This window comes from Penicillium lagena, assembly GCF_028827675.1.
Source record: "Penicillium lagena strain IBT 129212 chromosome Unknown utg000001l_segment0_segment0, whole genome shotgun sequence".
Taxonomy (NCBI): domain Eukaryota; kingdom Fungi; phylum Ascomycota; class Eurotiomycetes; order Eurotiales; family Aspergillaceae; genus Penicillium; species Penicillium lagena.
Window position 1 is genome coordinate 636,253 of NW_026623222.1, and position 23,199 is coordinate 659,451.

Sequence of the window (23,199 nt, forward strand, 5' to 3'; positions counted from 1 at the left end):
AGAACCACGTTTTGATATACCAGCAATGAATTTCATTTAGAACCGTAGGGCACAGAGTCGGGAGAGGAGGTGGGGAGGGGAAGCACTAGTCTACGCTGGATGGACCGTTTGTCCTGAACTGGGGTAAAGCAAGCGGCATGTACTGCTGGGTGGCGGATCCGATCTCTCCTATTTATTCCCTTCGATTTAGGCTACTCAACTAATCGTTACGACTTGGGTGTCACTTCATCTGGGTATTTGCTTTGTGGGGCCTAAAGCATGAGGCAATGGCATCCCGGGGAACTGCAGGCGAGAAACTCTTGCTTATACGTGAGAAAGGGGACAAAAGTCCTAGTTCTACATAATTGATCATAGCTTCACTCCGGAACCGAGCACGGATCCGATGGAGTCTGGCGTCGTCTTTCTTCCCGGAACACTTAGTACTAGCTTCCCCGCATAAATGATAGGGCAAATTCAGCCTCCATCTCGGATCTTTTCTCCAGGCCAGCCGTGAAAGGGCTTTGAAAGAGCAACTCGGATCCGATGCTCATGAAGTGGGTGCTGCTACTGGCTTGCTTGGTGCTCTTTATGATGCTCTCCTGAGCACATACCTCGTCAAGCGCGCTTTGCATTTTTGACGTTGATGGGATGGGGAGTAAGCAAACCAAGACGATGGATATATCAGCAGCACATCTCCATAATCCTGGGCAATATTTTGTATGTCTGTGTCGCTGACCCTTCTGTCCAAACCAGAAATCCCATCCCCAGAGAGTCTATTTCAAAGTTCAATATGTCGGCTCAGAAGGAGTGCATCGAAAGTGTTGATCCTGTGAAGGGATACACTGATGATATCGACCTTCTCTCTAGCAGGGAGAAACAAATCATGAGGCGAGTTGACCTGCGCCTCGTCGCAGCGACAGCCTTGGGATACTCCGTGAACCTAATGGACAGAGGCAATGTCGGGATGGCAGCCATTGCAGGGTAACTAGAGAACATCCCCGAGGAGCACAGAGGCTAAAAAACTGAGAAGGATGCTCAAGGACCTCGACTTTGTGGGCTACCGCTATGTAAGTGGCTCTTCCCGGTTCTCAAACGAGAAATATTTGATTCGCTGACGCCTTGTGAATAGTCTCTGATAGTCCTGATGTTCTTCGTTACCTACGTGATCTTCCAGCCACCGGCCACAGTTTTGATTCGAAAAATCGGCCCCCCGTACTTTCTGTCGGCGATCATTTTCAGCTGGGGGATTCTTATGCTCGTGAGTCTGCCTTCAAGTTCTTCTATAGTGCAAGTCGCTCAGTTGATGCACAGGGTATGGGATTCGCCCAGTCTTGGAGCCAGGTTCTCGCAATCCGAGTTCTTTTAGGAGTCTTTGCCGCTGGATATTTCCCTGGCTGCATGTATCTGCTCTCCTGCTGGTACCGTCGTTGTAAGTTCACAGAGGCAATCCAAGTTGCGGTTTCTCTATGCTAAACCATTGGTTGTCTGAAAACAACAGATGAGGTACAAAAGCGGTTTTCGGTTTTCTACGGCGTTGGCTGCGTGGCGTCAGCTTTGGCTGGGATTCTCGCCTACGGGCTGATGCAGATGGATGGTGCTCATGGGATTGCAGGCTGGCGCTGGATCCTGATTTTGGAAGGAGTTGTAGGTTGCTCCATGCACGATTTCTACGGAAAAGGACTAACTTTGCCAGATAACTGTGGGCTTGAGTGTTCTCTGTTATCTCTTGATCGTGGATTTCCCGGATAGGGCCTCGCGCAACTGGAGATTCCTTACTGAAGAAGAGTGCGCCTTTGTCGTCCGCCGAATTAACCGTGATCGTCTTGATGCCGAGGCGGAGGAGTTTACAATGAAACGGTTTCTCAGGCCAGCGCTGGATATCAAGATATGGGCGTATGCAGTGATGTTTGGGTAAGTTCCAGATAACCGGCTATTATAGCTGATGAGTGAGCCCTTGCTGAATGATGATAATAGTTGCTTAACCATCAACACCTACGCCATGGCTTATTTTCTTCCTATCATCCTTTCCGATGGAATGGGGTTTGGCGTGGGAGAATCCCAATGCCTCACAGCGCCTCCATGGGTCTTCGCGGCGCTGGTTATGTATGCAACAGCTTGGGTCGGCGACAAGATCCAAAGACGAGTGCCAATTCTGCTTTTCAACGTCTGTTTGTCAATTATCGGTCTGCCTATGATGGGGTTCCTGGAAAACAATGCCGCAAGATATGTGGGCGTCTTCTTGACTGTCGCGGGAGCTAATGCAAATGTACCTGCCTGCATGGCGTGGCAAGCGAATAATATCCGAGGCCAGTGGACGCGCGCATTTTCTAGTGCTACACTGATTGGCTTCGACGGTATAGGGGGTATTATTGCCAGTTTAGTTTTCGAGAAGGATGCGCCTCAGTACAGGCCGGGCGTGTTCACTGCACTTGGGTAAGTGTCTGCCCTTTCGAGAAGATTCTACTTCAGGCTAATCTGAATATAGAGCTAATATTTTACTTCTTCTCATTGTTGTGTCTCTGGCACTGTGGTATCGACATTGCAATAAGCAAGCAGATCGCGGAGAGCGCATTATTGCCGGTGTTGAGGGATTTCGCTATACAATCTGAAAGACAGTTAATATATATAACTGAATCTATTGCCGTTTCGACTAAATATATCAACCCACTAGCATACAATATAACATTCAATCCAATCCAAGTTTACAACAGTCAACCTCCTAATCATGCCGCCCTCTCCGCATTTTCAATCTCCGCGGTCGCACTCTTTTCCTTAATAGCCGAATCCATCTGATCATGACGTGGCATGTTTCTGGAGACACGGACCGTGTCGAAAATACTCTTGCTGTTCAAGAAGATACGATCCACCTCCTCAAGATGGCGACCACTGGTTTCAGGCCAGAAGAAATAGACACCTAGAAGAGTCATTTGTTAGGATGGTGATATGATAAGTTTTGACAGGGAGCTCACTTGGAAGAATCAAGAGGAGATTGATGCACGCAAAAATGATGTAGTACTTGTACCCCAAGGAGTCGAATCCGGTCGGAGTGATCTCAGCCACGAGAAAGTTGAACAACCATGCGGTGCCCGTTGAGAGAGCTGTGATGGGAACGCGGGCACTCAGGGGCGCGACCTCCGAGGCATACAGGAACGTCAGCCCGAGAAATCCGACAGGGAAAAACAGTGAGAACATGAAGATAAAAGCTGCGGCTGTTCCAGAAGCAGCACGGTTGGTGATCTGCGATGACGTTCCGGCAATGATTGCCATACAAGTGCCCATGCCCGCTGCGGAGAACATCATCAACTTGCGGCGGCCCAAACGATCGACGGTTAGTACACCGATAGGTGAGCAGATTGTCTGCCATGTAAACACAGCAGCGCCTAGAATCCTTGAGATGCTGCCAGTGAAGCCCAGACCTTGCTCAAAGACGGTTGCTTGGTAGAATGCCAAAGCATTGATGCCGGACATCTGCTGAAACATTTGTCCCGCAGCTGCCAGAAACGCGCGATGGAAGAGGCGCGAGGGTCCGTTGGTAAAGATGTCTCGGAACCTGCCCTCGCCAGCAATTTCCAATGATTCTTTGATTTCGGCTACGTCTACATTGACGAGTTCAGAGTCCGTTGTCGTGTCGGCCAGGGCTGCCAGGACCTCCCGGGCCTCATCTTCACGGCCCTTCTGTAGTAGCCAGCGAGGAGATTCGGGCAATTGCGGAGTCATTATCAACACGAACGTCGACCACAAGGCCGACAATGCAAGCGGGAATCGCCAGGAGACGCTGCCAGTGGTGTGGGACATGCCGACATTCACCCACGCAGCAATAGCGAGCCCAAGACTGATAAATACCGATTCGAGAACCACAGTCGAACCTCGATGATCAGCTCTCGAACATTCCGACTGCCAGTTAGGGGCAGTAGCAGTGAGAGCCCCAAAGCCGAGACCAGACACCAATCGACCCACGATGAGCTGGGGCAGAGAGAATGACGTCGATTGCAGAATAGCTCCGACAATATTAATAGCTGCCCCAAGCATGATTGTTCGCCTTCTTCCCAAGGGATCGCCGAGCTTGAGACAGGCTAAAGATCCAAAGAAACAGCCCAGTGTATAGAAAGCGACCACGGTGCCCTGGAGTTTCGAATTCTCAGCCTTCACCGCGCCAGTTGTGGTTTCCGTGTTGATACGAGGAAATGTTTCCGTCCATGAGGGCAAGGCCAAAAGACCACCTGCCACGCCATTGTTGTAGCCGAATCTAATGGTTCACCGGTCAGAAGGAATCCAAACATGAGAAAAGAAAACGGTAGGGTAGGGTGCTCTCACAAGATGTATGCTGGTAAAATCACGGCCCAGATCAACGCCGCCCGGAGAGATTTGCCTCGAAGACCAAGAAATGGAGCCATGATCGGGGAACGAACGAGTTGGAGTCGCTCGGCCACGGGTAGGAAACTAAAGAGAATACTTTAAGTATTATCCCGGACCTGGAGCGCTTTTATTGGAAAAATTCGGGGTAAGATCGGCTTGGGGTTCGTGTGCGCGGACTTAAGGATGTGTACACCTATTTCTAGATTCGGTACAGTACACGACTCTGCCGATCCATATTATCAATTGCTAACTCTACCAGATTTAGAGGAAGGCGACCAATGAACAGAAGAGTAGAGCCCATCAATGCTTAGCCCTCGGACCATGAGTCTCCATTGTTTAGCCCTCGGGCTACGAGTCTCCGTGGAGACCCCGCAAATTACCCCAAGCGGGAATGGGGGCTGAGCATTGCCAGGGTACAATTTATGGGGAGGGAGAAGCTTGGTTAGGCTCGATTGGGCCCTAGAACGGAAAGCGAAAAGGAAATCCGGGAGAAGATTCTAGTGCCGGAGAGATTATCATCTTATTATCAGCAGAGGCGACTTGACCCGCAACACAAGCAGGTTAGTCATGTGCATTGACGATGTGTACAGAGATTCTAACAATAACGTGTCAGGGACGACCATTCAAGTCACCTGGGAGTTTTAGGCGTATGCGTTGAGCAGCTGCTACATCGGAATAATGCCCTCAAGCTTACGTCGCTTTTTGCCATTCTTTTTCTGTTTCTGAGACATTGACTCTTCCATGGAAGACAACGGGGCCGGGAAAGGGTTGTTGATTTGAGGTGGCGTAGAATGCTGCTGGTCCTCGATTGGTTCTCCAGGGCGCTTACTCTTGTTCTTGGTTTTCTTCTTCGTTTTCAAAGCCTCCGTTGGGCTGTTCTCGAACATCGTAGCGACGTTGCTTGAACTCGTCTCTTCTTGAGAGACGTGGCAGCCGTTGGTCTCGGAAACTCGACTCGGCAAGAGCGATTTTATGGGCGGAGGCGGGGGCGATGCCTTTCGGGGCACGTTACTCTGAGTGGGCCCAGACTCCTTGCCTTTATCGTTGAGATTCTTTAGTGCGTGCTTGATCTTTGCGAGTTCTTGATCAACGTAGGCGATCTCCACATGGGGCAACGAATCCAGACGGTCCCTCATGCGATTCACGAGGCCGGAAACATTCTGGTGTCATTTCCAAAGTCGCTAGTACTCTTTTGCAGGTCATCAACTTTTTCCAAAAGGCCTATAATCTCTGACCTTGACTTTTCCAATGCCTCAACCTGTTTTCGTGTAGCCTCGACATCAGTCCTGAGAGTTTCGAAAGCCGGACCAATCGAGTTGGTCTGGTCATGCAGGTCTCCCGCCGTCCTGGTCGTCTTTTCGTCAAGCTCGGCGAGAGCGCCCAAAAGAGCCTCATGTTGATTCTGAAGTTGGTTGATCTCCTGAAGCGCCCGAGTGTGTTCTTTCAGTTTGTCTTGTGTAACCTCGGCAACCTGATTTGAGAGCTGGATCAGTTGGGCCGGGAGCTGTTCCAGGGATTCCAATCGAGTGCTGAATGCTTCTGGTTGCAGCTGATCCACCTTTTTCTTGACTTCCATGAGCGCAGGAATCTCCCCAACAAAAGACTCCCGCAGAGCTTCCACCTGCCTCCGCACCTCGCCCATGGAAGGGTACAGCTCCTCCATGGCGTGAATCATGTTTTTGACAACGTTCTCAGTGGTGAGATTGTTGTACCGCAACTCCAAGGACCGAATGCTACTAGACAACGTCTCAAGAGTGTCCTTGGACTCCGACACAATCTGCTCAAGATCGGGGATTTTTTTCATTTGGGGCACCACCTGTTCCTGAACATATCGAAATAACGGCATGTAGTGGGCTTCTTGAAGCGTGCGTAGGTCACCGGAGAAACGGTTAATGGCTGTGCTCAGACCCTGAACCTTCTGATCTATGCCCCCGAAGTCTGCTGGATTAATTGCAGGTTTATTTTCAAGCCGGTCTAGACGTTGGCGATGCTTCAACGCCTCGGCATTGATTTGGCCATGCACGCTCTCTAACCGGGAGACTTGTTCGTCTAGCTTGCGCGAGACCAAGTCATCCAATCTCTTCATATCATGCTCTTGAGAATCCCTTGTGACTTTGGAAAGTTGAATTGCTTGAGAATTGATCTTCTCTTCCACCTCCCCGATCCGAGATCTCAAGGGATAAAATTGACGAGTAAGAAATTCTGGGGCCCATGACGAGGGTAAGGCGCCGGGAGGGCTGCTCTTGAGCGCTTCCAGTTGGCGAGCAAACTCAGACATCTTGTCCTCTGTCACGTCCAAGATGGCAGAGTCGACTTCACTATTTGCGTGCGTTGATTCAGTTCCAGTCGGTTCTTGACGAGACTGAACTTCATTGATCATGGATTCCACGCGTTTAACCTGCCCTTCCAGTGCTGCGATTTTCCCTTCCACTTTTGGCACGTCTAACAGTTTGGCTTTAGTGCGCATGAGACGGCTGTTTTGTTCATCCAACGACCGCTCAAAACGATCGACCCACTCTTGAAATTCATCCCGAGTGACAGTCTTGGTGCCGCTAGGGCTTAATTGCCGCGTCGGAGCAGCCTTGAGTTGCTCAATCTCAGCCTCTAGCTTTGCCAGTCTCGCATCACTCTCTGAGGGAGCATTTGCTAGCGTCCATTTGGTTAGGAGGTTCTCTTCCAGTTGCCGATATAGTGACTTTTGCTCGTTGAGTTCCCTGTCAATCCGTGCCAACTCGGAAAGGTGCATCTCTTTGTTTTGCTGGTAATATTTGATAGTTGTCGGAAAACTTGAGCTGCTCAGTGCCAGATGCAGGTGCCTCTCAGTATAGGCGAGTTCTTTCGTCACATTGTCTCTCTCTGTTTGGATTTGGTTCAATCTGATCGCGACTTGAACCATATCTGATGTGCTTCGAATAAAGGCATCGCCCGAGGCAGTCGACCTCTCGACCGGCCTCGGTTGAGGGGAAGGGGCAGAAGCATTGTTGGGTGCAGGGTGGGGAGGAAAAGCCGCTAAGTCGATGGAATCTGTGACTGCGCGATGCGTCGCATTTGAGTCAGGAGTGGTGTCGACCACTGACCAGCTTCGGCGGACTGCAAGTCGAGGATCCCTGGGATTAGAGTGTTGCGGAGCAGAGAGGGAAAGAGATGTAGAAACCGGGGAAGAATTAGAAGCAGCTTTCGTCGTCTCAGTCATCTTTCCAGGCTTGGAGAAAGAGTCGCGAGCTGTTCATGGTACTCGCAAAGATGTAGCGAGACACTATCACCCCACAGCATCAATGCGCAGCGTTTCCAGGTAACGATAGAGTTTCAGATAATCATCAAGGGGTATCAGGGAAGGATTCAGAAGCCGCCTGTGTGGGCCCAGTCGAGCTCGCCGAACGCATGAGTAGGTGACGCATGTGACTTTGGAAAGCGTATCAGAGACCGTGCCGGGCAAGGAATATAGCGGATCGAGGGTAAGGAGATGGTAAAAATTGGTGGAGTGAAAAAGGAGAGTAAGAGAGTAAAGAAAAAGAGAACAATGAATACGGATTGGGGAAACTAACAATCCAACTATGTATTCTGCCGGGCGGTGGACCAGCCGCTTTCTTTTGCCCTGCGCTGCTTGGTGTTTTTGATCTTTCTTCTCTTCTCCCCAAACACTCCCTTCGTGAGAGCTCCATCTTGCTCTGGAAGACACAATGGCTGCAGTGAGTGCCGACAATGGATACGTTGCCGTGAGATTGCTGACTTTATCTAGCCAATTTCCACCGTCGCGGAGAGCAAGGAGCTTCGCGGGTCTGAACCTCATCGCCGCCCACTCCCATATCAGAGGTCTTGGTGTCGATTTCGACTCACTACAGCCTCGAACATCCTCTCAGGGCCTAGTCGGCCAGGAGAAGGCGCGCAAGGCCGCCGCCGTGATCCTACAGATGGTCAAGGAAGGCAAAATTGCCGGGCGCGCAGTTTTGATCGCAGGACCCCCCAGTACCGGTAAAACGGCCATCGCAATGGGCATGGCACAATCGTTAGGGTCGGACGTACCGTTTACCATGCTTGCTTCCTCGGAAATCTTCTCGATGGAGATGTCGAAGACTGAGGCTCTCACCCAAGCATTCCGGAGATCGATCGGTGTGCGAATCAAAGAAGAAAGCGAGATCATCGAGGGTGAAGTGGTGGAGATTCAGATTGACCGCAGCGTGACTGGGGTATGTCAACTCTCGTTTTGCGCGACAGGCAAATCTTCAGAGACTGACTTGTACAGGGTAATAAACAAGGAAAGCTCACTATCAAGACCACCGACATGGAAACGATTTACGATATGGGAACCAAGATGATCGACTCAATGACAAAGGAGCGGGTGATGGCAGGAGACGTGATCTCGATCGACAAGTCCTCCGGCAAGATCACCAAGCTTGGTCGATCGTACGCCCGTTCGCGAGACTACGACGCGATGGGCGCCGATACCAAGTTTGTCCAGTGCCCCGAGGGTGAGCTGCAGGTTCGCAAGGAAATCGTCCACACTGTCAGCCTCCACGAGATCGACGTGATCAATTCCCGGTCACAGGGCTTTCTGGCTCTGTTCTCCGGCGACACCGGCGAGATTCGCAGCGAAGTCCGGGATCAGATCAACACCAAGGTGGCAGAATGGAAGGAAGAAGGCAAGGCTGAGATCATCCCCGGTGTCTTGTTTATCGATGAGGTGCACATGCTCGACATTGAGTGCTTCTCCTACATCAACCGCGCTCTGGAGGCAGAATTGGCGCCCATTGTCATTATGGCGAGCAACCGGGGCCAGGCGCGGATCCGTGGCACCACCTACACCTCTCCTCACGGGTTACCGCTTGACTTCCTGGACCGGGTTGTGATTGTGAGCACGCAGCCGTACTCGCCCGATGAGATCCGTCAGATCCTGGCCATTCGGGCCCAGGAGGAGGAAATCGACGTGTCGCCCGACGCTCTGGCGCTCCTGACCAAGATCGGTGAGGAGTCGAACCTCCGCTACGCCAGCAACATCATCACCACGTCGCACCTCCTCAGCCAGAAGCGTCGGGCCAAGGAGGTCAGCGTCGACGACGTCCAACGCAGCTTCCGGTTGTTCTACGACCCGGGGCGCAGCGTCAAGTTCATCAGTGACTATGAGCAGCGGTTTATTGGCGACCAAGGTGCCGTGACGTTCTCTGTGGCCACCAACGGTGATGCGATGGAGCTTTCGTAATATTAGACGCATCTTGTGGAGAGTCTTCGGGTTGGATTGACAAAACGCTTGTTTCCTTTTTTTCCCTTGCTTTTCTTGTTCCACATCACACGATGTATGATAGGACTACTGGCGCTTGAGTTTGGTTTGTGGGCTCAATTCATTCAATTACTGTGTTTTATTAAATATTCCCTTGTATCGCCGGGGAGCCATGGGGAAGTTCGAGTGGCACCGCCTCAATCGATCAATCTAGATCAGGGAGTAGTTCCCGTCACCCCCACTTCCTTATCATTCCTCTCCCATCCGACAACAAACGACGATGGACGACTACAGCACCAAGGAGGCCGTGCTCCAACTGGGGATTCTAGATCCCATACTGGCAGAGGTACCAAATGAGCCCGCTCTTCCCAAGCGCACCTTGTTGAGGAATTGAATAGATCCTCAAAGCCTCACCAGTCCCCAAAACCGACTATAACACAGTCACAGTGGAGCAGATGCGACACGGCCTGGATGTTTTCGAGCAGACACAATACGATGCCTGTCCGGTGCATGGGACGCGGGAGTCGACGATGACCATCCCCATGCGCGACGGGTATGAAAGTGAGCTCCGCGTGATCCAGCCTCCCTCCCGACCATCTTCAGGCAGTCCACTTGTGGTACTGTTGTACGGTGGCGGGTTTTTCCTAGGAACGAACTTGCAGTTCGTTCCCTGGGGCCGAGCCGTAGCAGCACTGTACGGTGCCACGGTGGTTCTGCCCTCGTACCGCCTGGCGCCGGAGCACAAATTCCCGACTGGCGCTCACGACGTCTCCGACACTATGCAGTGGCTCGCCGGGAATGCGGCCTCGTTGGGAGCCGATCTTTCCCAGGGCTTCGTGCTGGGCGGCGGGTCTGCAGGCGGAAACCTGGCTATTGTTGCGGCGCACCGGGCTGTCAAGGAACAGCTGTCGCCGCCGTTGACCGGACTGTTTGCCTGCCTGCCTGTCTGCATGAGTGAGCACACGGTGCCGGAGAAATACAAGCACCTGTGGCTTTCGCGGGAACAGAATGCCCTCGGCCCGAACTGCACGCTCGAAGATATTGAGGTCCAAAACCGATGGCTGGAGCCGGACGAGCAGTCGGAGGATTGGTCGCCGTTCAATTCCGATACCTCGTTTGCAGCGATGCCACCGACGTATGTCCAGGTTTGCGGCAAGGATACATTGCGAGATGATGGGTTGATCTATGAGAAAGTGCTGAGGGACCATGGAGTCCAGACAAAACTGGACGTGTACCCGGGCATGCCGCATGGCCATTTCATGGCCTGGACGCAACTGACACAGTCGCTCAAGGCGAATGTTGACGCCGTTGCAGGGATTGGTTGGCTATTGGGGAAGGACGTGGACCGGAATGAGGTTGAGCGAGTATGGAATCAAAGGAAGCCTTTGTACAGATAGATCTCTTTATTCATTATTAGAGCCAATTATACAAAATCAACTGTGGCACTCCACGGGCCCGTATCTCCAACTCTGTGGAACTCAACGCCTTCGCCGAAGTACCCTGCACCTTTCCACGACTGCATCATAGCGCCATCGTACGGCCCATGAGCATCGCCGCCGTCGCGTGCATCAGACCAGCGATACTCCCACATCGCGGGTGCTTGCTGTTCACCATTCCCGGCTACTGCTGGAGGAGGGTCAACCCACTCTTCACCCGTCTCGTTGCGGTATTGCCGGGTCAAGAGCTCGCGCTCGGTGTCGTAGATATCCGCTTGGCCTCTGCTCATCAAGATGTCGGCGGCGCCGGTGATTTCGTCGATGGCCTTTTTCCGAACGGCTGCGTTTGGGTCTTCGTCTGTCATTTCGATGTCTTCGGTGCCAGCATTGGCAGGCTTCTTGTTCTTCTTTTTTGCTTGCCATTTCGGCTTCCGTGGCAGACCTTTGCCGAGTCGAGCCAGCGCCTCCAATATTGTTTCGCCACGGTCAAGCTGAATGATGATTGTCTTCAAAATGTCGGATGTCAACAAGCTATCGTCCATACGGTCCTTCTCCTTTCGTTCTGCCTCGCGTTTTTCGGCCGCCTCTTTGGCTTTGCGAATTTCCTTATTCGACAACCCCTCCATCCATGAATCGTAGACGGCATCCGGGTCTGCTGCCTTGCGCACAAAGTTTCCGGTCTCGTCGAACCGGCCCTCTTCCTGCTCCGAGCGCATATTGAATGCATCCAGTAGAGGCGCATGTTTCTTCTTCGCGCCGGCCCCCAGCTCCTTATCAATGTCGTCGTCGACATGTGCGCGTTCATCTTCGCCAACGTCACTTTCACTCTCCGCCTCCTCCTCATCAATCTCATCTGCGCCTTTCCTCAAATCGGCACGTAATGTGCCTCCGCCCTTCGAAGATGCGACCTGTCCCTCAATCTCGTCATTTCGCAGAAAGCGAACAGACTTCTTATTTTTGCGCAATGCTTCGTCGGCGTCAATTTCCTCGGCGCCAAAATCTTCCTGTAGCTCCGCGAACATGTCATCGTCGTCTGCATCGTGTTTGGCCCGGCTGCGCTTTGCTTTTTCCTCGACCCGCGCGGAAAAGCCCTCGTTCTCGCTGTCGGAGTCGTAGCCGTCGAGATTGACCGCTTTTCGACGCACTTGCTGGCCACGGCGGCCGATCTCGTCAGCGTCTAGTGTCGGGTCGTCGTCGAGCGCGTCGGGAGCCAGCGCTGAGGGATTGCGGAGATCGAAGCGTGGTTTCTTGCTCCCTGATGGGCCGTCCTCTTCGTCGCCGTGGTGAGAGCGAGTGAAATCCTCACCTGCCCGCTTGGGGCGCGGAAGTGAGCTTGCCATGGCTGGGGAAGTGAGGGAGGTGTTGGAGCAATAAGAAAGTCCAGCAGTGTTCTGCAACCGGGGTCGGACCGGAAAATCATGGCGGCGCCAACTTGCGTCACTCGCAACACCAGACCATCATCTCTGCCCTTGCCACATCTTTCTGTCCCTTTACGGTCTCTAGCATTCTACCATGGTGAGTGTGGCCTGGCTTTGTTTATTCTTTAATCTTGCTAACGGCTCAGTTCCGACCGGACTACTGGGGCGACGACCCCATGGACGGCGTCATGGGCGCGGGCATGCTCCGTCCCGGTGCTGCACCTCGACGCTTCGACGAATACTACCGCTGCTACCCTGTAGCCATGCTCCCAGGTCCCGAGAGGGAGAATGTCAACCACGGTGGCAAGGTCATCATGCCGCCGAGTGCGTTAGATAAGCTGACACGACTGCACATCACCTATCCGATGTTGTTCGAGCTCCATAATGGCGCGAAGGAGAGAATGACGCATGCGGGAGTTCTGGAATTTATTGCGGAGGAGGGAAAGATCTATCTGCCTTTCTGGGTCAGTTACAATCCGATCTGTTTGGTCATCGGCGCTGATATCCATCATTCTGCAGCTCATGCAAACACTACTTCTCGAGCCCGGTGATCTGCTTCAGATCAAGTCGACAGATCTGCCACCCGGTCAGTTCATCAAGCTTCAAGCGCAGTCGACATCCTTCCTCGATATCAGCGATCCCAAGGCAGTGCTGGAGAATGCGTTCCGGAATTTCTCGTGTCTCACGAAAGGCGATGTGTTCACCTTCGCCTACAACGATCAAGTCTATGAGATGGCGGTGCTGGAGACAAAGCCATCCGGGTCGAAGAATGCCGTTTCGGTGCTGGAAACGGATTTGGAGGTCGACTTTGCGCCTCCGGTTGGCTTCGAGGAGTCGCAACGGACAAGTGGGACAAGCACACCGGGCAGCGTCGTCAGCGGGAAGGGGAAACTCCCGGCTGGTGGGCTGTTGCACTCTCATGGCACCATGGCCCAGTCAATAAACTATGCCGCCATTGCTCCCGAATCGACGGATGCTGCAGCCGGTGCTCGCGCCGTGTCATCCAATTTTTTGTCGGGAGGGCAGCGCCTGAACGCAAAGAAGGGCAGCAAAGCTCCGACCCCCAAACCATCTACTCCCGTCCCCGGAGCTACAAATTTGCAACATCCACCTCCAGCTCGCAAGACCAACGGTCCCCAACCTCTCCGACTCCCTCCCAACCAACTCTTCTTCGGATACGCCATCACACCGGCCAAGAAGCGCGACGAGAATGGAATGGTCGTGCCCGTGGACCAGCCTAAATTCCAGGGCATCGGCCAGACACTTCGGGGGAAGCGCAAGGATCCAGGCGGAGATGTCACCCCCACATCCGGAAGCGAAGCCGGCAGCCAAAAGTCTCACGGAAGCGGGCGCACGTTGGGAGGAAGCAAGCGTTAGGGGCTGGAGAGCTTAAGATGATACCTCAAATTCTTAATCAGATAACGGAAGTCCATTCATACTAAATCCCTCGGACGTAAACATAGTATATTCCAAAACCTCGATATAGTCCGCGATAAATGTACATCCTTCCTCGGCCCCAGCCAACTTGCCGACGGCGCCTTGGCAAGCTTCACATGCCGATCTTGAAAACATAAATAACACAATGCCCGGAACAACAATCATCATCGGATGTTTGCATCACAACTCCAATGGCAGCCAAACGCGAGGGGCCCCTGGCGCCATTTGCCAAACTGGCTCCGTCGGTATATATCCAGGAGCCAGTCGAGTCAACCGACGCAAAGGATTCACAACCAGTGATTTTCATCGCATTCTGGATGAACGCGCCAGCGCGCGCACTTGCCAAGTATGTGATCGAGTATCGCCGCCTGGTACCCAGTGCGCGCATCATCTTCGTGCGCAGCGACTCCAATGATTTCTTCCTGCGCGCCACCGGCCGAGCCCAGCAGGCTCGTCTCACACCAGCCGTGGACGCTCTCCGGGCCAGTGTCAATCCGCAGAACCCGGTGTTTCTCCACATGTTCTCCAACGGCGGCCTGTCAAGCACAACTCACATGCTGAAGGCATACCGCGCCGCCACGGGCAAGCCACTGCCCATCTCATCCATGATCGTGGACAGCGCCCCGGGGACGGCAACCATCCGCACTGGGATGAAAGCTTTCTCGTATGTGCTACCGCGGATATGGATCCTGCGCCTAATTAGCAAGAGTATGCTGCTGTTTGGTCTGGTATTTGGCAAGCTCGTCCGGATGATCTTGCGACTCCCCGACCCCGTCACTGTCGCCCGCGCGGCGATCAATGACCAGTCTTTGGTGCAGGCGGCCAATCCCAAGGGCATTCTCTCGCGCTGCTATATATACTCTGACGCCGATGAGCTGGTACACTGGCGCGATGTGGAAAACCATGCCGATGCCTCGGAAGCACGCGGTTGGATCGTGCGCCGGGAATTGTTTAAGGGGGCGCCGCACGTTAGCCATATGAGAGCCGAGCCTGATCGGTACTGGGGCATTGTGAGGGAGTATCTAGGAATTGAGGAGTCAAAGGAGTTGGCATGATTTTTTAGATTTTGGAATGTTGTTTTGCCGGTTCGATCGATTTACTTGGTGATATACCCAAATCACTTTTCTCTCACCGTGAATATTATCAGTTAAACACAACACATTCGTTCCTTCTGGCAACAAGTGGCAGCGTCCATGGATCGAGAATTGCGAGTCACTCTGACCTGGTCCTGGGACACTGCTTCGACCGGAGATCAGTTCCGCGACCTGCCCTTTGGTACCTAGCCCGCTAACTATGGGCACCACGACCATGCATCATGATGGTGTCCCTCAACGTCAGTCTGCCATGTCGGTCATGGCAAGCCCTCTTCGTTCGCCTCTCTCTTCGCGGCGCATGTCTTCTATCTGCACGGATATCAAAAGGCCACAATGTCGTTCTCACAGGGGGAAACCTTTATCAATGCTGCAGAAACGACCCAGGACAATCGCTTGCTTCTCCCCGGGTTTCGGCGGCCACTGGATTTTTACCCGATGGAAAAGAACATCTATGGAGTTGAGTGTCGTAGTATGTTCCCCACGGCGCTGGATGATAGGGATATCCAACGCGGAGATGCAGAGTAAGACCTGCTTATCTACTTCTCAATGCTGTATTGACAGTTTCAAAGTCTCCCGGCGCAGACCCTCCGTGAGATTGCCATGGTAGATGTCATGGAGGACATTACCGATATCCCGCAATGGTGGACGAAGGTATTCAGCATTGCACTCTTTGCTTCCACGCCCACTAAATTCTTCTTGCGTACAGATCCATGATCAAGGGGTGACGGAAGAGTGGAAAACGATGGCGATGAACAGCGGCCGAGATGTCACGCTCAACATGGCGAATTGGATCATCGAAGAGCTCAAATACAAGGCCCTGATCCAAGAGACAACGGGCGCAGTGGCTCTGTATAACGGAGACGTGACAAAGTCCGACGTCAACGTTGGCGAAGGCCTTCTTGAGGAGCTGAAAACTGTCGTCCAGGTCCTGGAGTATGCCGACCCGAGGCTCCGCTTCTACACCCCCTGCCACACGGATAAACAGCGCGATTTCCTCTCCATGGCCTTGTATCCCCTGGTCTACGGCAAAAGCCGCATCCTGGGTGACCGACTCATCGGTCTGGATGATGCGCTCGACAACATCGGCAAAGGCGAAACCATCCCCGTGCCCAAGGAAACCGGGATCACGCGCGAAGACATTGCTTGGCGAGTACTCGCACGCGCAGACATCCAAGTCCGACCCTACAGCCGCTGTTACCAGATCCTGCCCTCAGACTGGCAACTGGGCGATGACGACGAATGGCACATTGAAACTTACATCAACAACCTGCACCCGGTCAAGCACCGCAGCATCTACAAGGTCATCGAGCGGATCTTCAACCGCCTCATCCCGCAATGGAACGCAACCCTTACGCCCCTGAAAGACCAGCTGCACTCGCGCGCACGCATCGAGTACACCAAGGCCGAATATTATCCCATTCCCAAGGAAGTGGCCGACTCGGCGCCGCAGATCAAGCCGCGCGAGGCGAACAGCGAGTTCGAAGAACGGGTTGAAAAGTGGCGTATGGAGCATATCCGTGCTGTCCAGCCCGATGCGGGCAAGTTCATTCCCTGGGCTGTGCCGCCGTGGCTTATGTCCAAGTTGCCCGAGGACTTGCCCAGTCCCGTCCGTATTGAGGAGGGCGTCGACCTGAATAAGGATTACAAGCAGCGAGGGCTGCAGGTTGTGACACGGCTGCTGGGCGTTGATCTTAGTCCGGAAGATCAGTACTATGAGACGAATTGGCATGTTGAGCTGCAGATGGTGAGTCCCCCCCTCCCTCGCCTCTCCCTCTTCATCTACTGATAACCAGAACAGAATGAACACATCTGCGCCGCAGCATTCTACACCTACGACGCCGAAAACATGGAAGACCCCAACATGGAATTCCGCAATATGGTCGAGACCGCAACGCTCAGCGAAGTCGAGCACGACCCGGAGGACTTCACATGGCTGAAGCAAGTCTTCGGTCTCGAAAACGGCGAGCCAGCGATCCAAAGCTCGGGCTCGATCCGTTGCAAGGTCGGCCGCACGGTGATCTACCCGACCACGGTGCAGCACCGGCTCACGCGGTTCGAGCTGAAAGACAAGTCCAAGCCGGGGTATTCGCGCGCGCTGGTGTTTCTCCTGGTTGATCCGAATATCCGGATTATTTCCACGGCGAATGTCCCGCCGCAGCGCTATGACTGGTGTCACCCGGTGCCGACGGATAAGCCCGAGGAACTGTCCGCAGCCATGCAAAAGCTGGCGCTGGATAATATTGATCAGAAGGGGGATTTGCCCATGTCTTTGGCGGAGGCACTGGAGATTCGGAAGGATGTGATGAATGAGGGCTTTGAGTTTACTCGGTACCAGCATGTTGCGTTTGAGTCGAATTTGTTGATGCTGGAGGGAGGGAGAGTTTAGATCGGGGTGTTGTGTCGTCTTTGGGTTTTGTGCTTTGGAATAGAGAAGGTTGAAAAGCAGAATGCTGGTAATTCGCTGCCCGGTATTCAAATCATCTCTCTACACGTTCTTGCTATCTATCTTGATCGAGGTGCAACCGCATCGCCGCGCTATGCTATTCATGCAAGGAATATACACTGCCACTAAGATAAAACAAAACATGCACACACATACACACAACACACTACCGACCCTTCATCTCCGGGAACTCATCCTCCAACTTCAGACGAGCAGTAACGTTCATACTCATAAGCTCTTGAATAAGCAACTTGGCAGCGTATGGAATAGCCATCTTGACCACGGAACGAGACGACTTGCAGCGGGAACACCAATTCAAGTAACCCATGAAGCCGCACTTCTCGCAGACATCCACCTCGTGGCGATCCGACGAGATCATAAGCCGTTCAAGCAGCAGCTGGCTGGTTCCATAGGCAATCAAACAGTCGCGCTCCATCTCACCAAGACGGAGACCACCATCGCGCGAACGACCCTCAGTAGGCTGGCGGGTGAGGAGGGCGCGAGGTCCACGGGCACGCGAGTGCATCTTGTCTTGGACCATGTGCTTGAGCTTCTGGTAGTAAATGGGCCCGGTGAAGACGTAGAAAGGCAGTGCCTCGCCCGTAATTCCTGAGGTGAGGTAGTCTTTTCCGCCGTAGCTGAAGCCGTGGTCGATCAGGATCTGGGACATTTCTTCGACAGGGCTGCCGCCGAAGCAGGTGCCGTAGCCGTGTTGCCCCGAAAGCACGCCTGCTTTGCCGGCCACAAGCTCCAGCATCTTGCCGACCGTCATGCGGGACGGGAAACCATGCGGGTTCATGATGATGTCCGGGTTGATACCTTGGTCGGTAAAGGGCATGTCGGCTTGGTCGGCGATGATGCCTACCACACCCTTTTGACCGTGGCGCGAAGAGAACTTGTCGCCGACTTCCGGGCGTCGGGTCTGCCGTGTGAGAACCTTGATGAGTTCGTTTTCTCCTTCGGTGACGGACCGCATGACTTTGTCAATGTATGCCGGGTCCGGAAGTTTGTAAGTCATCGGCTGGGGGAGAAGTTTGGGAGCTCTCCCGACGTCAGAGCCGGTGATGCCGGTCGTGTGCGCCGTGTCGGGTGTGACTTTGTTGATGTACACCTCGCCCGCATTTACCTTCTCACCGACAGCAGCCAACCCGTCGCCCTCGAGGAGCAGATGTTTGGCAATGGGGGTATCGCCGTCGTACTCTGGTGGGTTAAGCGCATCCTTGGTGCCGTTGGGATAACTCTTCAGGTTGGTCACGTATTTCCGGAAGACCTGGCATCGGCCAAACCCACGGTCCACGGACCCCTTGTTGAGCACCAAAGCATCCTCGATATCGTAGCCGGAGTAACTCATGACAGCAACGGTTGCATTCTGGCCGGCAGGAAGTTGATCGTATTTGACCAGTTCGATCGTCCGTGACTTGACCATCGGCTTCTGTGGGTACACCATGAGGTAGAGAATGGAGTCGATCCGCTGGAACTGGTTGGAGGCAATTGCACCGATGGCTTGTTTACCCATAGCGCATTGGTAGGTATTTCGAGGCGACTGGTTGTGGTGGGGGTAAGGGATGAGACCAGCGACAGCGCCCAGCATGGTGAACGGCTCGATCTCGAGGTGGGTTGTGGCTTCGTTGACGTCCTTCTCGTAAATGGAGATGTAGGAATCATTCTCCTCGTTGACATCAAGGTACTCAACCAGTCCTTGAGCAAGGAAATCGTCAAAAGACATCTTCCCGTCGCGGAGTTTCTTCAGATGGTGAGCACGGACACAAGACTTGCCATTCTCAGCCACGATCAACGGTCTGCAGATACGCCCATCATCGGTTGCAATATGAACAGCGCGCTGGTGGTGGTTGATAAAGATGCTCACGAACTCCGAAATCCGGCCCATTCGTCGGAGCTTGCGGAAAGAGTCAAGAAAATGCTTAGGCCGTCGAGTCAGAGCTGTCGGTGTGCCGTTGATGGAGATGGTGTAGGCGCCAGGTCCATAAATTTGCTTTCCGCTCAAGGTGGAGATATCTTCCGCGCCCAGAATGAATATCAGGTTCCGCACGGGACCTTCTTCGTCGTTGGTGGTGATGTGTGTCATGAGGGCCAAGTTTTTGACCAGACCGCACGCCTCTCCTTCGGGAGTATCGGCAGGGCAAAGCATGCCGAATTGTGACGGCTGCAACGCACGAGGACCACTGACCTTGCGCGTCTTCTCAAACTGACTGCTGATACGGGTCATCATACCCAGAGCAGCGATATAGCTCAGCCGACTGAGAACGTGAGTGACTCCTGCACGCTCCATGCGGAATCGCTTCAGGCTCCAGTTGCCGGTCGAGATGGCACGGTTCATGCCATGGGTGATGTGGTTGCCATGCATGCTCACCACGCTCCACGCATCAAACTGTTCGGCGCGGTTTCGTTTGTTCAAAACCTTGTCGATGTTCATTTTGATATCGAAGCAAAATTTCTTGAACATGTCTTCAAACAGCAAAGCCAAGAGCTGACCCGCCAATTCCAGTCGCTTGTTCCCCAGGTAATCACGATCATCCACTAGCGTGGGATCGTTCTTGGCCATCAGCACACGGCGGGCCATGTGTGCAACGTAAATGGCCTTGGGTCGGAAGTTCATGTCCTTGACTTCGATGTGCGAGATGATGACAGAGGCAATGGCTTCAACGGCCTCTTGAACATGAGTTCGGCGGTAGGCCATTTGCTTCCGGTTAATTTTGATGCGCGACCCGATCCATTCAAGGGCCTGTTGCTGGGTGTAGACGCCAATGTTATGGGCCTCCTCGAAGTTGATCGCAAAATCATCCTGGTATAGCTCGTCGGTGCCGGTGACCAGAAGCAAAATCTCCTGATCCGTGTGAACGCCCATGGCCTTGAGCAAAACAACAATGGGGATGTCTTCGCTGAGCACGTTATGTTTCACGTGCAGCCTATCCTTCTTGAGGATAATATAGCTCTTCGACTTTCGCTCGTTGGAAGAACTATAGGAAGTTAAAAAAGGGCGAAAGATAAACCGCATCAATATAAGTCTTACCTCGTCACGGATGCCTGCACAATTTCTTTCTTCGGATCCGTCTCCACAATGATTCGGTTCTTGCTCAACTGCTCCTGAACAAGAATGACCTTTTCCGTTCCATTGACGATAAAGTAACCACCCGGATCGAGTGGGCACTCGTTGAGATTGCTCATCTCCGCGGGAGTTTTGTTCGTCAGCACACACTTGGAGCTGCGAAGCATGACGGGCATCCTGCCAATGGAGACACCTCGCCGAATGACCCGTTGACGCCCACGCACGTATTCAAAGTCGACATAGATCGGCGCGGCATAGGTGGTGTCCCGCAGTCTGCATTCCTGCGGCGTCACATTCGATTCAAAGTGGAACCCGGCGTCGGACTGCTCATCGGCGCGCCGAGGCGATCCAACGTAGATGTCGGTGAATTTGATGTAGAAGTTGTGATCCACATCGCTGCGAATCATCGAGCTCGACTCGACAATCTTCTTCAACTGCACCTCGACAAAATAGTTGTACGAGTCAATGTGCTGTTTCACCAAGCCTTTGACTTTGAGGAAGGCGGGGAGGAGATTCCATTTATCCTTGGCCGTGTCGATGGGATCGGTGAGCGATTTGTTATAGTAAAAGGGCTCGAGAAGCGCATCGAAGGGATCTCGGTGCTGATAGTTTGGAGCCGAGTGCTCGTGCGGTTGGTCACCACCATGCTCGGCTGGGCCTGGCTCGGTCGTTTGGGTTGAGTCAGAGGGTTTCTTGGACACCGAAGAGCGCTTCCGCTTGGCCGCGGCGGTCGCGGGCTGATAGTCAGTCTGTAGAGAGGGAACCGATGTTAGTCTGATGGACGAGTGGCTCGAATGGGAGCTTGGAAAAAGTTTTGCTCGTACCTCTGTTGGCGGCCGAGTAGATCGGGCGTTGCTAGCCGCGGAGGGCTGCGGCCGCCTGCGAGGCGGCATGGTCGCGGATATCTGAAGCCTGGAGAGTGCCTCGTTTCCGTAATGACAAATCCGGGAGTCAGTGAAAGAGGGACGCGACTGGCATCGCCCTTATTGGAGAAATCGGACGGAGGGGAAAGTTTTTGGTTATCGGCGGGGGTTATGTAATCGGTCAGCTCTCTCCGACGAGCAGGCTGGACACCTGAGGCAGACACTTCACCATGGGCTGATAATCCAATCATTTATCATAGGAAGTGTTGTCTCTGTCGAATGATCACAGTGAATGAGCAAGAATCATATTGTCTGTTCTAGCCTACCTCATTTTGGGGTGGTGGGCGTGCATCTGCTGCTAGCCCTAATTCCTCGGTCCCCGATCTATATTGGGATGCCTCGACCCAAGCAACTCAATCTGTAGATGCGATCGCAGCCATCCGGATTGGCATAATGACAATCGCTACCCAGTCCATGTCGAGCAATAGATCCAACGCCTGGTGAGGCTCACCAGCCCTGTATGATGATGGCACCTTCCTCACACCCGCAACGGTGGGTCTCGGTCCATCGATATCTGGGATATGCAGCCATCAGCCGATGCATCGACAATCCCTGGACGGGAGATGCGATCGGAGGAATGTTCCATGGCCAGCAACAGGGACGGGGGTGCCACTCTTCGGGAGGCACCATTCGTCCATGCCCGCATCTCTGCAGCCACGATCATCGCGAGCATTCTTGTTCTGTGGCGGGCAACGATTGACCGCAAGTCCCTTGCCACAGTGCGGGGGACTCGTTCGTGTACATCCAGTGCCCGTCGATTATGATTACTATGCTGATTATGATCTCATTGATTGGAAATCTTCCATCGCCCTCCTCGTGGGTGCTGGTATAGCTCGGATCCAGGACGATCCCAGTGTCGAGCATACAGAACCAATCCTGGGCCTCGACGGGACTACTCTGTGGGCATCCTTCCAGTTCCCCCTCCATCTGCTCGTCATAACGTTGGTGGATCAGGGGCCAGACTTGTGGCGGGAGGTACACCGCTGTTTTTCTCCGATCCCTGGTTCTAGTCCCCCCAGAACCACCACGAACGGACTGAAACAACAAAGCGCCCGCGATACTCGCTGTCACATCCTGGCGCGCTACACGCTTCCTCGTGTCTCCACTCCCTGCTCTCGCCTGCAGATGCCACGCTCTTTTCCCTGGCCCCCTTGCGTAGACTGAGTCAAGAAGCCTGGCCTCGCACGGAATTGGCCATTCGGGCACAGGCCCCGGGCGTCCGTGGACTGGATTCCGATCCCGTCTGCCCATCCTGGGAGTAGCCTCACGGAGCGCGTGGATGGGCTCTGTCAAAGAAACCCAGGTTGCCACCGCCTTTCTCCCATCCACACCATTCCCCATTTGGAGTCGAGGGCTGAGCTCCCCACTTTTGTTTCCTTTCCCAACCCCCTCTCCTCTCTTCTTCTTTCTCTCGCTGGTTCTGTTCTGCTGTACACTGATCTCTCTCTCCTTTGTTGTTGTGGTTCGGTCGTTCACTCGTTCCCTTGTGTTGGTGTATGTGTGTGTGTGTTTCCCCCTAAGCCTCGCCTGTAAGTGTTGATCCGCGTGTGATGCTTCCCCCTGGCTGATCTCCGCATCTGTGTCAGGTACAACAACCACCACCCACCACGTTCTATCGTAGCTAGATGCCACGGTCGGGACTGGTGCCTGATCCTCTCGACCGATCGTGATTCCCTCGACTCTCGAGGCGTTCATTGTGTGAGTCTGGCTCCAACACGCCGATCGCTTCCCTCCTTCCCCCCACCTCAGCCCCTCTCCGATCTCTGCGTCCCCTTACTTGGCCGAGTACGACACCCGGTGCCCACCACCACCACTTCCGGCCACTGAATGT

At 53.6% G+C, this 23,199-nt stretch overlaps 10 protein-coding genes across 10 annotated transcripts; 6 read left to right on the forward strand and 4 right to left on the reverse strand.

The window, feature by feature from the left end:
* Positions 1–769: 769 nt before the first annotated feature.
* Positions 770–2,588, forward strand: N7510_000262 (uncharacterized protein; the record flags this gene model as incomplete). Its single annotated transcript, XM_056972192.1, has 8 exons — positions 770–960; positions 1,010–1,046; positions 1,109–1,237; positions 1,291–1,408; positions 1,478–1,623; positions 1,673–1,890; positions 1,954–2,412; positions 2,465–2,588. 8 exons carry the CDS (start codon positions 770–772, stop codon positions 2,586–2,588), a joined length of 1,422 nt encoding a protein of 473 aa, XP_056837309.1.
* Positions 2,589–5,476: 2,888 nt separating this feature from the next.
* On the reverse strand, positions 5,477–7,528 carry N7510_000263 (uncharacterized protein; the record flags this gene model as incomplete). The annotated part of the gene is made up of 1 exon (XM_056972193.1): positions 5,477–7,528. One exon carries the CDS (start codon positions 7,526–7,528, stop codon positions 5,477–5,479), a length of 2,052 nt encoding a protein of 683 aa, XP_056837310.1.
* A 547-nt stretch (positions 7,529–8,075) lies between these two features.
* On the forward strand, positions 8,076–9,532 carry rvb2 (RuvB family ATP-dependent DNA helicase reptin; the record flags this gene model as incomplete). Its single annotated transcript, XM_056972194.1, has 2 exons — positions 8,076–8,522; positions 8,579–9,532. Coding segments are annotated over 2 exons (1,401 nt in total), but the record flags the coding sequence as incomplete, so codon positions are not given.
* A 298-nt stretch (positions 9,533–9,830) lies between these two features.
* Positions 9,831–10,947, forward strand: N7510_000265 (alpha/beta hydrolase; the record flags this gene model as incomplete). Its single annotated transcript, XM_056972195.1, has 2 exons — positions 9,831–9,896; positions 9,949–10,947. The coding sequence occupies 2 exons, from the start codon at positions 9,831–9,833 to the stop codon at positions 10,945–10,947; spliced, it is 1,065 nt and encodes a 354-aa protein (XP_056837312.1).
* A 26-nt stretch (positions 10,948–10,973) lies between these two features.
* On the reverse strand, positions 10,974–12,326 carry N7510_000266 (GYF domain-containing protein; the record flags this gene model as incomplete). Its single annotated transcript, XM_056972196.1, has 1 exon — positions 10,974–12,326. The coding sequence occupies one exon, from the start codon at positions 12,324–12,326 to the stop codon at positions 10,974–10,976; it is 1,353 nt and encodes a 450-aa protein (XP_056837313.1).
* Positions 12,327–12,498: 172 nt separating this feature from the next.
* N7510_000267 (polyubiquitin-binding protein UFD1) lies at positions 12,499–13,781 on the forward strand (the record flags this gene model as incomplete). The annotated part of the gene is made up of 3 exons (XM_056972197.1): positions 12,499–12,501; positions 12,551–12,868; positions 12,924–13,781. The coding sequence occupies 3 exons, from the start codon at positions 12,499–12,501 to the stop codon at positions 13,779–13,781; spliced, it is 1,179 nt and encodes a 392-aa protein (XP_056837314.1).
* Positions 13,782–14,032: 251 nt separating this feature from the next.
* On the forward strand, positions 14,033–14,896 carry N7510_000268 (TMEM53 family protein; the record flags this gene model as incomplete). Its single annotated transcript, XM_056972198.1, has 1 exon — positions 14,033–14,896. The coding sequence occupies one exon, from the start codon at positions 14,033–14,035 to the stop codon at positions 14,894–14,896; it is 864 nt and encodes a 287-aa protein (XP_056837315.1).
* Positions 14,897–15,268: 372 nt separating this feature from the next.
* N7510_000269 (DUF4246 domain-containing protein) lies at positions 15,269–17,321 on the forward strand (the record flags this gene model as incomplete). Its single annotated transcript, XM_056972199.1, has 4 exons — positions 15,269–15,456; positions 15,505–15,586; positions 15,642–16,679; positions 16,734–17,321. 4 exons carry the CDS (start codon positions 15,269–15,271, stop codon positions 17,319–17,321), a joined length of 1,896 nt encoding a protein of 631 aa, XP_056837316.1.
* Positions 17,322–17,544: 223 nt separating this feature from the next.
* N7510_000270 (DNA-directed RNA polymerase III core subunit RET1) lies at positions 17,545–21,338 on the reverse strand (the record flags this gene model as incomplete). The annotated part of the gene is made up of 2 exons (XM_056972200.1): positions 17,545–20,356; positions 20,410–21,338. 2 exons carry the CDS (start codon positions 21,336–21,338, stop codon positions 17,545–17,547), a joined length of 3,741 nt encoding a protein of 1,246 aa, XP_056837317.1.
* A 690-nt stretch (positions 21,339–22,028) lies between these two features.
* Positions 22,029–23,063, reverse strand: N7510_000271 (uncharacterized protein; the record flags this gene model as incomplete). Its single annotated transcript, XM_056972201.1, has 1 exon — positions 22,029–23,063. One exon carries the CDS (start codon positions 23,061–23,063, stop codon positions 22,029–22,031), a length of 1,035 nt encoding a protein of 344 aa, XP_056837318.1.
* Between the last annotated feature and the right edge of the window lie 136 nt (positions 23,064–23,199).